The sequence below is a fragment of the Oncorhynchus keta genome, chromosome 24 (genome assembly GCF_023373465.1).
Source record: "Oncorhynchus keta strain PuntledgeMale-10-30-2019 chromosome 24, Oket_V2, whole genome shotgun sequence".
NCBI lineage: Eukaryota > Metazoa > Chordata > Actinopteri > Salmoniformes > Salmonidae > Oncorhynchus > Oncorhynchus keta.
In genome coordinates, this window is record NC_068444.1 from 47,707,544 (window position 1) to 47,722,239 (window position 14,696).

Genomic DNA, 14,696 nt, shown 5'->3' on the forward strand with positions numbered 1-14,696 from the left:
GCATGTTACAGAGTATGCATGCGTGTCCCTCTCACCCTCTTCTGCTCGTCCTCTGCGTCGGCGAACAGCTTCCTGATGTTGGCCTCGGACTCTCCCACGTACTTGTTGAGGATCTCGGGGCCGTTGACCACCTTGGGCTCGCGGGCGTTCAGCATCTTCCCAATCTGCCTGGCCATCAGAGTCTTACCGCAGCCAGGAGGCCCGAACAACAGGATGCCCTTCACATGCTTACAACCTGCAGGGGAGGGATGCCGTCAAAAAGGTTAAAAAATCCAATGGTTTAGGTGCGTCACAATCGTATCAGTTGGTGAGAAAAGCCCTTAGGCCACTGTAGCACTCTACGCTAAGTACACTTCCATGTGCTAGATCTACAATGCATTGTATGAGGTGACGTTTGCCTTTACGTCATTGTCTCATCTCATCTCTGATTCATACATAGATACCAGAGTATGAAAAATCCCCAAGGTACTCAAACTTCACAGGTTCAATTTGGGGAAATGAGGCTGAATACAAGTTGCCTCTGAAGTGGTGTTATTGGACCCAACCAATTTGGAGCAGTGTTGGGTCTCGATTGAAAACCAGACTGTGTTGCTCCTGTCGTAGCTTATTGCAACTGTTCAGTGAAATTTGCTCCACACTCATTGAGAGGCCAGAGATAAACGTCAGCCCTCCCATTTAGACCTGCTGAAGGGAAGACAGTTAGGGGTAGTGAGGAGGGGCTCCAGGAAAAGCATTGCAGTATTTGTGTGTGTGACCCCTTGCTGTCTGCCCGACCTTTGCGAGAACGTGGGGAGACATGGAGGGAGAGAGAGGCCACACACACACATCCCCCCCCTAGGATAAACTCTATCAGCACCTGCCCCCCCGACACTCCCCAATTACACCCTCACCTTTAGACTCTCGACTATCAGGGCTCGCCATCTCATTAGACCATCCAGCTGTACACAGCCAGGGGCCAACTCCTGCACACCGTAGCACCCAAAAGTCCCACTTAAAGAGATACTTCAAGATTTTGGCCATGGAGCCCTTTATCTACTTCCCCGGAGCCAGATGAACTTGTGGACACCACTTTTATGAAATAACACATATGGAATCATGTAGTAAGCAAAAAACATGTTAAATTCAGATTCTTCAAAGTAGCCACCCTTTGCCTTGATGACAGCTTTGCACACTCTTGGCATTCTCTCAACTAGCTTCATGAGGAATGCTTTTCCAACAGTTTTGAAGGAGTTCCTACATATGCTGAGCACTTGTTGGCTGCTTTTCCTTCACTCTGCAGTCCAACTCATCCTAATTGTGGCGGCCAGGTCATCACTATCTTTCTTGGTCAAATAGCCCTTACACAGCCTGGAGGTGTGTTTTTGGGTCATTGTCCGGTTAAAAAAAACAAATGATCTTCCCAGTAAGCGAAACCCAGATGGGTTGGCGTATCGGTGCAGAATGCTGTAGCCATGCTGGTTTAAGTGTGCCTTGAATACTAAATAAATATACCATGATGTCCAAGGAACTGTCCGTATATCTCCGAGATAGAATCGTGAGGTGGAATATATCTGGGGAAGGGTATAAAACAATTTCTAGAGAGTGTTGAAAGTTTCCAAGAGCACAGCAGTCGCCATCATTGGAAAATGGAACACATTTTCCCCGACCGATCTAAGCAACCGGGCAAGAAGGACCTTGGTCAGGGAGGTGACCAACGACCACTCTGTAGTTCTGTCAGAGTTTCTTGGCTGAGTTGAGAGATCCTGCCAGGACAACGGTCTCTACAGCACGTCACCAATCTGGGCTTTATGGGAGAGTGGCCAGACGGAAGCCACTCCTGAGATAAAAAGGCACGACAGCACGACTGGAGTTTGAAAAATAAGGCATGTGAAAGACTCAGAGCATAAGGCAAAAGATTCTGTGGTCTGATGAGACAAAAATGTAACTCTTTGGCCTTAATGCAAAGTACCATGTTTGGAGAAAACACCGTCGCTACCTCGAAGCGCAGTAGTGGCAGCATCATGCTATGAGGATGCTCTTCAGCAGCAGGGGCTGGGAGACTGGTAAGGCTAGAGGGAACAATGAATGGAGCCAAAGACAGGCAAATCCTTTGAGAGAACTTGCTTCAGAGTGCAAACGACCTAAGACAATGGCCCCAAGCATACAGCCAAAGCAATGCTGGAAAGGCTTCAGAACAAGAATGTGAAAGTCCTTGAGTGGCCCAGCCAAAGCTCAGATTTGAATCCTATTGAAAATCTGTGGAAAGACTTGAAGATTGCTGATCATCGCTACTCCCCATATAACTTAACACAGCCTGAAAAAAGTCTGCCAGGAAGAATGGGAGAAAATCCCCTAAACCAGATGTGCAAAGCTGAGAGCCATACCCATGGCGACTCAAAGCTGTAAATTGCTGCTTCTACAAAGTATTGACTCAACTGATATATTTCTGAATTTCATTTTTAATACATTTGCAAACATGTGTCCACGTTGTCATTATGGGTTATTGTGTGTGGATAGGTGAGAAAAAAATCAATCAATTGATTTTGAATTCAGACTAACAACAAAATGTGGAATAAGTCAAAGGGTATCACTGTTTTCTTAATAAGGCACTGCACCACTAAGTTTCGACATACTAGGGACAAACACATAAAAATGGTATCCATGAGTTCATCTGACTCTGGGGAAGTAGATAAAGGGCCTCGCTGCTAAAATCACGACGTATCAGCTCCTCTCAAACTGGACGCCATGAGGATAGGACTGGGGCTCTGTGTGTGTGAGAGAGTGTGGAGTGTGAGAGTTTGTGTGTGTTTGCGTGTGTGCAGAAGACCTAACTTGCTTTCACTATGAGCCATCATTTAGCGATGGGAGTCAGCATTGTAATCTGAGACATGTCAAACAACTATTTACGAGTGTACGCTTTTTTTGGGGGGCTGTGTCATAACTCACTCACGACTGAGAGCGGCATCCTGAGAGGACACTGCATTGTCTGTCCAATGATGGAAGACCTCTTGGGCCTAACCGTGGGAGTCAGACAACGATTCATTTTCCAATAACTAGTTTCAGTCTAGGGTGCAGTAGTATTGTCAAACAAAGAGAGAAGATTGACACTACTACATTGTCAGTCCAATAATATTATTCCCATTGGGTCCATTTGTTAGAGGCTTTTCCCCGAAAAGAGTCTGACGTGTTTGTCACAATGTGCAGTACTGGTCTGAGAATCAATGCCATTTGAACACAGAGGCTTATTCATGTCATGGTGTTCCTTCCAGAGACTGATTGAGTGATTTGTTTTGGCAGGCAGGCAGGCAGGCAAGCCCCCCTCCTCACAGTGGCGAATGGTTCGGTCTGTCTAACGCTAGGCTGGAACACAGGCTCCCTGGGACCTCGAAAAGTGGTTACCGGGGGGATGTGGTGGGAGACAAATACACATAGTGTGAGCTATATAAAAGAATGAGCGAAGGAAAGCACTAGCAATAGAGCGAAAAGAACACGTGTGTAAGACAACAGGCATGTGAAGGTACGAGTGAATAAGATGGATTGAGTGAAAGTCGAGAAAGAGAAACTTCTGTTGAGAAAGAAATATGGATGAAGAGAGACAGCAAGAGAGAGGAAGAGTGAGAAAGAAAGAAAGAGTGCATGTGAAAGAGCGAGAGAAAGAGTGCATGTGAAAGAGCGAGAGAAAGAGTGCATGTGAAAGAGTGAGAGAAAGAGTGCATGTGAAAGAGCGAGAGAAAGAGTGCATGTGAAAGAGCGAGAGAAAGAGTGCATGTGAAAGAGTGAGAGAAAGAGTGCATGTGAAAGAGCGAGAGAAAGAGTGCATGTGAAAGAGCGAGAGAAAGAGTGCATGTGAAAGAGCGAGAGAAAGAGTGCATGTGAAAGAGCGAGAGAAAGAGTGCATGTGAAAGAGCGAGAGAAAGAGTGCATGTGAAAGAGCGAGAGAAAGAGTGCATGTGAAAGAGCGAGAGAAAGAGTGCATGTGAAAGAGCGAGAGAAAGAGTGCATGTGAAAGAGCGAGAGAAAGAGTGCATGTGAAAGAGCGAGAGAAAGAGTGCATGTGAAAGAGCGAGAGAAAGAGTGCATGTGAAAGAGCGAGAGAAAGAGTGCATGTGAAAGAGCGAGAGAAAGAGTGCATGTGAAAGAGCGAGAGAAAGAGTGCATGTGAAAGAAAGAAAGACTGCATGTGAAAGAGCGAGAGAAAGACTGCATGTGAAAGAGCGAGAGAAAGACTGCATGTGAAAGAGCGAGAGAAAGACTGCATGTGAAAGAGCGAGAGAAAGACTGCATGTGAAAGAGCGAGAGAAAGACTGCATGTGAAAGAGCGAGAGAAAGAGTGCATGTGAAAGAGCGAGAGAAAGAGTGCATGTGAAAGAGCGAGAGAAAGACTGCATGTGAAAGAGCGAGAGAAAGACTGCATGTGAAAGAGCGAGAGAAAGACTGCATGTGAAAGAGCGAGAGAAAGACTGCATGTGAAAGAGCGAGAGAAAGACTGCATGTGAAAGAGCGAGAGAAAGAGTGCATGTGAAAGAGTGAGAGAAAGAGTGCATGTGAAAGAGCGAGAGAAAGAGTGCATGTGAAAGAGCGAGAGAAAGAGTGCATGTGAAAGAGTGAGAGAAAGAGTGCGAAGGAGAGAACGCAAAAGAGAGGCAGAGACCGAGAGAGAGACAGAGACCGAGAGAAGGATAGAGAAGAAGCTCACCCATCTGCTCCACAATGTCTGGAGGGAAGACTCGGGAGGCGAAGGCCCTACGGAAGATGTCGGAGAACTCTTTGTCCAGGCCACCGATGCCCATGCGCTCAAAGTTCCAATCTGGGTTGATGATAGACTGGCGAGACTCTCTGGTCTTGGACTTCCCTGTAGGGGACACAGACACAGTTACAAACATACAGTGCATTCTGAAAGTATTCAGGCCCTAAACCTTTTCCACATTTTGTTACAGCCTTATTCTAAAATGGATTTCAATTGTTTTTTCAACTCATCAATCCACACAACCCCAAAATGACAACGCAAAAACAGTTTATTTTTATGAATGTTAACTAATTTCAAAAACTTAGATATCACATTTACATAAGTATTCAGACCCTTTACTCAGTACTTTGTCGAAACACCTTTGGCAGCGATTACAGCCTGGAGTCTTCTTGGGTATGACACACCTGTATTTGGGGAGTTTCTCCCTTTCTTCTCAAGCTCGGTCAGGTTCGATGGGGAGCGTTGCTGCACAGTTTTTTTTCAGGTCTAAACCAGAGATGTTAGATCGGGTTCATGTCCGGGCTCTGGCTGGGCCACTCAAGTACATTCAGAGACTTGTCCTGAAGCCACTGCTGCGTTGTCTTGGCTGTGTGCTTCGGGTCGTTGTCCTGTTGAAAGGTGAACCTTAGCCCTAGTCTGAGGTATTGAGCGCTCTGGAGCAGGATCTCTCTGTAATTTGCTCCATTCATCTTTGCCTCGATCCTGACAAGTCTCCCTGTCCCTGCCGCTGAGAAACATCCCCACAGCATAATGCTAACACCACCATGCGGATGGTGCCAGGTTTCCTCCAGACGTGACGCTTGGCATTCAGGAGATAAGGCGGCGCACAATTGGCCCAGCATCGTCCGGATTAGGGGAGGGTTTGACTTGCTGACTTGCCTAATTAAATAAAGGTTAAATAAATGTAAAAAATATATTTCAATCTTGTTTTCATCAGACCAGAGAATCTTGTTTCTCATGGTCGGAGTCCATTAGGTGCCTTTTGGCAAACCAAGCAGGCTGTCATGTGCCTTTTACTGAGGAGTGGCTTCCGTCGGGCCACTACCATGAAAGGCGTGATTGGTGGAGAAATGCAGAAATGGTTGTTCTTCTGGAAGTTTCTCCCATCTCCACAGAGGAACTCTGGAGCTCTGTCAGAGTGACCGTCGGTTTCTTGGTCACCTCCCTGACCAAGGCCCTTCTCCCCAGATTGCTCAGTTTGGCCAGGTAGCTAGCTCTAGGAAGTATTGGTGATTCCAAACTTTTTCCCATTTATGAATGATGGAGGCCACTGTGTTGTTGGGGACCTTTAATGCTGCAGACATTTTTTGGAACCCTTACCCAGATCTGCGCCTCAACACAATCCTGTCTCGGAGCTCTACGGACAATTCCTTCGACCACGTGGCTTGGTTTTTGCGCTGACATCCACTGTCAACCGTGAGACTTTAAATAGACAGGTGTGTGCCTTTCCAACCCATGTCCAAATCAATTAAATTTACCACAGGTGGACTCCAATCAAGTTGTACAAACATCTCAAGGATGATCAATGGAAACAGGATGCACCCTTAGGTCAATTTCAAGTCTCACAGCAAAGGGTCTGAATACTTATGTAAATAAGGTATGTTTTTCTTTTTAATACACTTCCAGAAATGTCTGAAAACCTGCTTTCGCTTTGTCGTTATGGGGTATTCTGTGCAGATTGAGGACCATTTTTTTGTTAAATCGATTTTAGAGTAAGGCTGTAACGTAACACAATGTGGAAAAAGGAGAAGGGTCTGAATACTTTCAGAATAAATACTACATTACATTTAAGTCATTTAGCAGACGCTCTACATGTGCAGACCAGCTGGCTGGAGTGTTTACGGACATATTCAATTTCTCCCTATGACAGTCTGCTGTCCACATATGCATCAAGATGGCCACCATTGTTCCTCTACCCGCATTTCTAAAAACCTGTTTTCACTTTGTCATTATGGGGTATTGCGTGTAGATTGCTGAGGATTTTGTAATTTATTTAATCCCTTTTATAATACGGCTGTAAAGTAACAACATGTGAAAGGGGTTTGAATTATTTCCGAAGGCACTGTACATAGAGGGAAAAATGTATTATATTATTATAATAAAATGGCATTTAGCAGATGTTTTTATCCAAGGCCAATTACAGTTGAAAGGCTGGTCAAGGCTCAGACGGATTACCAGGACATGTATTCAAAAGCATATGCACGGACCAACTGGCAAGTGTCTTCAATGACATTTTCCTCTCCCTGACCGAGTCTGTAATGCCTATGTTTCAAACAGACCACCATAGTCCCTGTGGCCAAGAAAGCAAAGGTAACCTGCCTAAATGATTAACACCCCGTAGCACTCATTTCAGTAGCCATGAAGGGCTTTGAAAGGTTGGTCATGGCTCACATCAACACCATCATGCTGGAAACCCTAGATCCACTCCAATTCGCATACCGCCCCAACAGATTCACAGATGATGCAATCTCATTCTCACTCCACACTGCCCTTTCCCACCTGGAAAAAAGGAACACCTATGTGAGAATGCTGTTCATTGACTTACAGCTCAGCGTTCAACACCATAGTGCCCTCAAAGCTCATCAGTAAGCTAAGGACGCTGGGACTAAACACCTCCCTCTGCAACTGGATCCTGGACTTCGACGGGCCGCCCCAGGTGGTAAGGGTAGGCAACAACATCTGCCACACTGATCCTCAACACTGGGACCCCTCGGGAGTGCGTGCTCAGTCCCCTCCTGTACTCCCTGTTCAACGACTGTGGCGCCAAGCACGACTCCAACACCATCATTAAGTTTTCTGACGACACAACAGTGGTAGGCCTGATCACCGACAACAATGAGATGGCCTATAAGGAGGAGGTCAGAGACCTGGCAGTGTGGTGCCAGGACAACAACCTCTCCCTCAATGTGAGCAAGATAAAGGAGCTGATCGTGGACTATAAGAAAAGGAGGGCCGAACAGGACTCCATTAACATCAACGGGGCTGCAGTGGAGCAGATCGAGAGTTTCAAGTTCCTTGGTGTCCACATCAACGAACTAGCATGGTCTAAACACACCAAGACAGTTGGAAAGAGGGCACGACAACACCTTTCCCCCCCCCCTCAGGAGACTGAAAAGATTTGCCATGGGTCCCCAGATCCTCAAAAAGTTCTGCAACATCGAGAGCATCCTGACCGGTTGCATCACTGTCTGCTATGGCAACTGCTCGGCATCTGACCATAAGGCACTACAGAGGGTAGTGGGTACGGCCAAGTACATCACTGGGTCCAAGCTTCCTGCCATCCAGGATCTATATACTAGGCGGTGACAAAAAATTGTCAAAGACTCGAGTCACTCAAGTCATGGACTGTTCTGTCTTCTACCGCCTGGCCAGCGGTACCAGAGAGCCAGGTCTAGGTCTACAAGGCTCTTTAACAGCTTCTACCCCAAAGGCATAAGACTGCTGAACAATTAATAAAATGACCACCTGGACTATTTACATTGACCCCCTCCCTTTGTTTTTACAATTCTGCTACTCGCTTATTATCCATGAATAGTCACTTTACAAATTACCTTGACTAACCTGTACGCCCGCACATTGACTCGGTACCGGTACCCCCCCTGTATATAGAGTCTTTATTGTTATGTCATTTTCTTGTGTTAATTTTTAAAACCTTATTTTGTAAAAAAATTCTTAACTATTTCTTGAACTGCATTGTTGGTTAAGGGCTTGTAAGTAAGCATTTCATGGTAAAGTCCTGTTGATGTCGGGCGCATGTGACAAATACAATTTGATTTGAAACCTGGCACGAGTGGCAACTCTTAGCTCATAGACAGGGGAACGGTGTAAAGCTTTCAATGTATTAACTAAATATTCCATCAATGACATAAAGAAAAGTACTTAACATTGGAAAGAAAATGGCACTTTCCTCTCTAGGGCCATCTAGAATTGCATCACTCAAAACTTCTGAGAGCAAGATGAAAGGCCAACAAACTGTGGACAGGGTGCCACCTTGTGGCAGTATTGGGTAACAACAAGCACATGCCACAAATGGATAAAGTCAGTCAGGGCGTGTGGTATTTTGAGGCCGAATGTCACTTAGTTTAGCCTTGTAAGCAAACCTACTTTAAATTACACAAATCTCAAGCCAAATTGTATTATGCTGAGGAACACGATTTGAGCACATCAACCTGTCAGATATATATGACCCTGATTTACACATACTGTAATGGATTGAGACTAAATCGATGTGCTGTAGTCACGTAATACAAGACAGCGTCACACATGGCCAGTTTTCTGCATCGGAGCGAGCCAGGGACGACACTTACCAATGAGGGTAAGAGAAGAGCTCTCGGCCTTCTCAAAAACCACCTGGCTGTTTCCCAGCAACAAGCCAATGTCAATCTGTATAGACCACAGAGACAGAAAGAAGAGTTAGGAGTGAGTAGATGGTGGACAGAGAATTGTGCCCATTCTTCACGAGAATGTACATTACCATCAAGCACCTTGGGTGTGTGTGACTTACCCGTGTTATATAAACTATAACTACTGTATAGCTCGTGTAACTAGATTACTACTGTAACGACGATTAGTTCCAAGTGTATGAACATTACTATGTAATGTAAAGTGTATTAAATCATATATAAATGTTATATCTAATGGTGATAATCGAGGTCCTAAGGTAGGTTGATTGGTGCTCTTGATACCTTGTGCTTCTTCCCAGAGCCTGCTTCTCCCTTGAGGATGCTTGGGTCCATGGCTTCAATGTCTTTTATCAGCAGGCCAAACAGCTTGTCACAGAAACTAAACACCAGCTAGAGACATGAAGAAAGAGGAAGAGTGGACAACGTTAGAAGGTTAGAATAACGGAAAGCGTCATCGGCATGCAGAACACAAATACAAAAAGCGTGGAAACTTGGCACAATCTAAGAATACAACAAAAATGTTTGTGGTATTAAATCATTTGAGGAGAGGTTCGATCGATGCTACCCCTCAACCTAAAGCCAAGAGTACAACAAAGTCAGCCCGTGTTAATGATCCACAGTCAGTTTTGCCACTTTGCAATGGTTAAGCTGATCCTTGATCGGTTTCTAAGGGCAACTTCTACCAAGAGGCCTCAAGACCACCAAAGTCTTGTAAGAGGTACACAAGTAACCCCACCCTGTCACCCCAGCGTCCTTCTATAGGTTACAGTTCCCGTACCTGCTGGCCTGTACTGAAGGCCTGGCTGTTGAAGTGCTGGATGAACTCTGCGGCCATCTTGTCTGAGTCGTATTGGCTGCTGTCCACACTCTTCTTCTGCAGGAAATCAATCTCCACCATCATGGTGCCCACACACTGCTTGGACTTGTCAAAGTTGTAGTTGGTCACTACGTGGAAAGGAAGCAGATAGCAGAAGCCCAGTAGCTTTTCACCCCTTTACTCAGTTTTCATTTTCAAGTACAATGTCAAAAGTCTAATCGGTGTTCATTTGTAGTACCTTGCTCAATAGTGCTATTCACTTTGCAGCATATTCCATGAACAACCTAATCAAGGACAAACACCTTTAGCATCATTGTTTTCTACTGGATTTTGCATATTGAATCACTTGGTTCAATAATACTAATGCTGTTCTTTCAACATCTGTTCACAGCCACCTAAGCAGTATGGTAATTATGCAAATTAGCCAATTACCAGCTCTATTCCAGATCAGGGTGTCTTTACATAGTGACACTTTGCTAATGACACTTTCAGAGGGGCATATTTCAACTAATATTATGCTGTTATCCTAGGCAGAGCTAGTCTGGTCCCATACGACATGTGTTGTTGTCATCCATACATGTTTGGCTTGACACAGAGAGGAGTTGGCCAAAGTTCTAAACCGATCTGGTCCACCAAGATAAAAAAAAAAAAGGCTCTGCGTGGTCAATCCGTCATCCGCAGTGGCCGTATACCATTTACTGCCATGCGGCCTCCGCTCAAGTCAGACCATTCATACTTCCTGCGCTTCAGCTATTCTGAAGAATGTAAGGCAGAGCTATAGGACTTAGGGCTATTACCGCAAGCATCGTCGCTATAGATATTATCGGACAATGGGTGTATACTGGCTAGGGCTTTGATAACCTGGCCGAGCTTCAAGACCACCACGATCTCTGAAGCGATCCATGTGCGAGATCAATCACTTCCCCTCCACCACCCTCTCACTGTGTCCACGTAGATCACATCTATATGGGTGGCCAGACCAACCCCCTCCTCCTCCACCACCCTCTCACTGCGTCCACGTAGATCACATCTATATGGGTGGCCAGACCAACCCCCTCCTCCACCACCCTCTCACTGCGTCCACGTAGATCACATCTATATGGGTGGCCAGACCAACCCCCTCCTCCACCACCCTCTCACTGTGTCCACGTAGATCACATCTATATGGGTGGCCAGACCAACCCCCTCCTCCACCACCCAACCCCTCCTCCACCACCCCACTGCCTCCACATAGATCACATCTATATGGGTGGCCAGACCAACCCCTCCACCACCACCCAACCCCTCCTCCACCACCCCACTGCCTCCACATAGATCACATCTATATGGGTGGCCAGACCAACCCCCTCCTCCACCACCCCACTGCCTCCACATAGATCACATCTATATGGGTGGCCAGACCAACCCCCTCCTCCACCACCCAACCCCTCCTCCACCACCCCACTGCCTCCACATAGATCACATCTATATGGGTGGCCAGACCAACCCCCTCCTCCACCACCCCACTGCCTCCACATAGATCACATCTATATGGGTGGCCAGACCAACCCCCTCCTCCACCACCCAACCCCTCCTCCACCACCCCACTGCCTCCACATAGATCACATCTATATGGGTGGCCAGACCAACCCCCTCCTCCACCACCCCACTGCCTCCACATAGATCACATCTATATGGGTGGCCAGGCCAACCCCCTCCTCCACCACCCAACTCCTCCACCACCCCACTGCCTCCACATAGATCACATCTATATGGGTGGCCAGACCAACCCCCTCCTCCACCACCCAACCCCTCCTCCACCACCCCACTGCCTCCACATAGATCACATCTATATGGGTGGCCAGACCAACCCCCTCCTCCACCACCCAACCCCTCCTCCACCACCCCCCTGCCTCCACATAGATCACATCTATATGGGTGGCCAGACCAACCCCTCCTCCACCACCCAACCCCTCCTCCACCACCCCACTGCCTCCACATAGATCACATCTATATGGGTGGCCAGACCAACCCCCTCCTCCACCACCCAACCCCTCCTCCACCACCCCACTGCCTCCACATAGATCACATCTATATGGGTGGCCAGACCAACCCCCTCCTCCACCACCCCACTGCCTCCACATAGATCACATCTATATGGGTGGCCAGACCAACCCCCTCCTCCACCACCCCACTGCCTCCACATAGATCACATCTATATGGGTGGCCAGACCAACCCCCTCCTCCTGAAACTATGGGTGTTTCTCAATATGCATACTACCGTGCTCCACACACATGTTCGGATTGCATTCTCAGAAGACGTTCTCTTGAGTACGTTCTTGTGAGGACGAGAGGGTGGAGAACGCATAAAACACTCGCCCCTACTGTATTACCTCACACTGCACCTCCCCATTCACTGAACCTTCTTCCAGCGAGGACAATTGCAACAATAGAGACTAAACAAGTTATAAACAAAGCAAAAGGTTTTCCACCATAATTGTCAGCTAACTATATGTGAATCGTAATGATCTAGCTAGCCAGCTTGGTAAAAATGACCTAGAACTAAATGTTGTGCAAGGTAGATGTCCATTCTTTATGGGTAGCTAGCTGCTAATTGTTTGTGGCGAACAGACTACGCACACTACAGTGGGTATTTGTGTCATGCTTACACTGAGGAACACTTCCCGAATATTGAGTTACACCCCCTTTTTTCCCACAGAACAACCTTAATTCATTGGGGCATGGACTCCACAAGGTGTCGAAAATGTTCCACAGGGTGGCTCGCCCCGTTTCACACAGTTGTGTCAAGTGGGAAGCATTGGCGTCAACATGGGCCAGCATCCCTGTGGAACACTTTCGACACCTTGGAGTTCATGCCCCGATTTCCAAATGTTTTACCTGGGCCAAATTGAGATACAGAAACTCTATATCCTTGGCTACTCCATTCAAAATACGTACATCAGATTAGTGCCCTCCATGCTCCGTTTCGCAAAATTTTTGATTTTAACTCATACTCCGACCCTCCCATGCTCCAATTTGCGTGCTCGGAGCACGGTAGCATGGATGTTGAGAAACAACCTATACATCTAAATCAACAGGCTGGGGGTGGCATTTGAAGCTCTATCACTGCAGCAAAGGACCATGGGATAATTGGCATTTCTCTGGCAGAGGGGAAATATCTCTAAAAACCTTTAGAGTGAAACATGATTAAGCAACCTTTCATATACTGACCCAATACTCTAACCACTTGGCTACCTGCCGCCCCATCTGGTGGCGAATGATAGGACAGCAGTTATACAAGGACAGCAGTTATACAATGGCAATCAATGAGAAGAATTCAGAGAGAGACTGCACTTTGTCTTCCTGCATTCACCTCACAGTTCAATACCATCATGTTTTAGTCTTACCTTCCACATCCTGACCAATGGAGAGGCCTGCCCATTTTCTCTGGGAAAACAAGTAATGTATCCTAGTCAGTGTACAGTTCAACTATGCAAACAAAGACCATATAAAAAGGGCAACACTATCTATAGAATCCAGTTGCCCGGCAACAAGGTACAAACAGGCTCAGGAAAAAGAGACATTCTAACATACAGTACCAGTCAAACGTTTGGACACACCTACTCATTCAAGGGTTCTGCATTGTAAAATAATAGTGAAGACATCAAAATTATGAAATAACACATGCAATCACATAGTAACCAAACATATATTTTATATTCTTCAAAGTAGCTACTCTTTGCTTTGATCACAGCTTTGCACACTTGGCATTCTCTCAACCAGCTTCCTGGAATGCATTTCAATTAACAGGTGTGCCGCCTTAAAAGTTCATTTGTGGAATTTCTTTCCTTCTTAATGCGTTTGCGCCAATACGCTGTTTTGTGACATGGTAGGGGTGGTATACAGAAGATAGCCCTATTTGGTAAAAGACCAAGTCCATATTATATCAAGAACAGCTCAAATGAGGAAAGAGAAACGACAGTCCATCATTACTTTAAGACATGATGGTTAGTCAACCAGGAACACTTCAAGAACTTTGAAAGTTTCTTCAAATGCAGTCACAAAAACCATCAAGCGCTATGATGAAACTGTCTCTCAATGAGGGCCGCCACAGGAAAAGGAAGACCCAGAGTTACTTCTGCTGCAGAGGATAAGTTCATTAGACTTAACAGCCTCAGAAATTGCAGCCCAAATAAATGCTTCACATAGTTCAAGTAACAGACACATCTCAACATCAACTGTTCAGCGGAGACTGTGTGAATCAGGCCTTCATGGTCAAATTGCTGTAAAGAAACCACTACTAAAGGACACCATGAAGAAGAAGAGACTTGCTTGGGCCAAGAAATACGAGCAATGGACATTAGACCGGTGGAAATCAGTCCTTTGGTCTGGAGTCCAAATTTGCGATGTTTGGTTCCAACAACTGTGTCTTTGTGACGCAGAGTAGGTGAACAAATGATCTCCACATGTGTGGTTCCCACCGTGAAGCATGGAGGTGGTGTGATGGTGCTTTGCTGGTGACACTGTCAGTGATTTATTTAGAATTCATGGCACACTTAACAAGCATGGCAACCATAGCATTCTATAGCAATACACCATCCAATCAGGTTTGTGCTTAGTGGGACGATCATTTGTTTTTCAACAGGACAATGACCCAACACACCTCCAGGGTGTGTAAGGGCTATTTGACCAAGAATGAGATTGATTAAGTGCTGCATCAGATGACCTGGCCTCCACAATCACCCGACCTCAACCCAATTGAGAAGGTTTG

At 46.2% G+C, this 14,696-nt stretch overlaps 1 protein-coding gene across 1 annotated transcript in view; it reads right to left on the minus strand.

The window, feature by feature from the left end:
* Window positions 1–14,696, minus strand: part of LOC118357644 (vesicle-fusing ATPase) — a 66,718-nt gene that overhangs the window by 36,185 nt on the left and 15,837 nt on the right. The window contains exons 4-9 of the mRNA XM_035734964.2: window positions 13,333–13,372; window positions 9,908–10,074; window positions 9,412–9,519; window positions 9,034–9,109; window positions 4,676–4,831; window positions 36–235 (exon numbers count right to left, since the gene is read on the minus strand). Of these exons, the coding sequence (XP_035590857.2) occupies window positions 36–235; window positions 4,676–4,831; window positions 9,034–9,109; window positions 9,412–9,519; window positions 9,908–10,074; window positions 13,333–13,372 (747 nt within the window). The remainder of the gene's footprint in view (window positions 1–35; window positions 236–4,675; window positions 4,832–9,033; window positions 9,110–9,411; window positions 9,520–9,907; window positions 10,075–13,332; window positions 13,373–14,696) is intronic.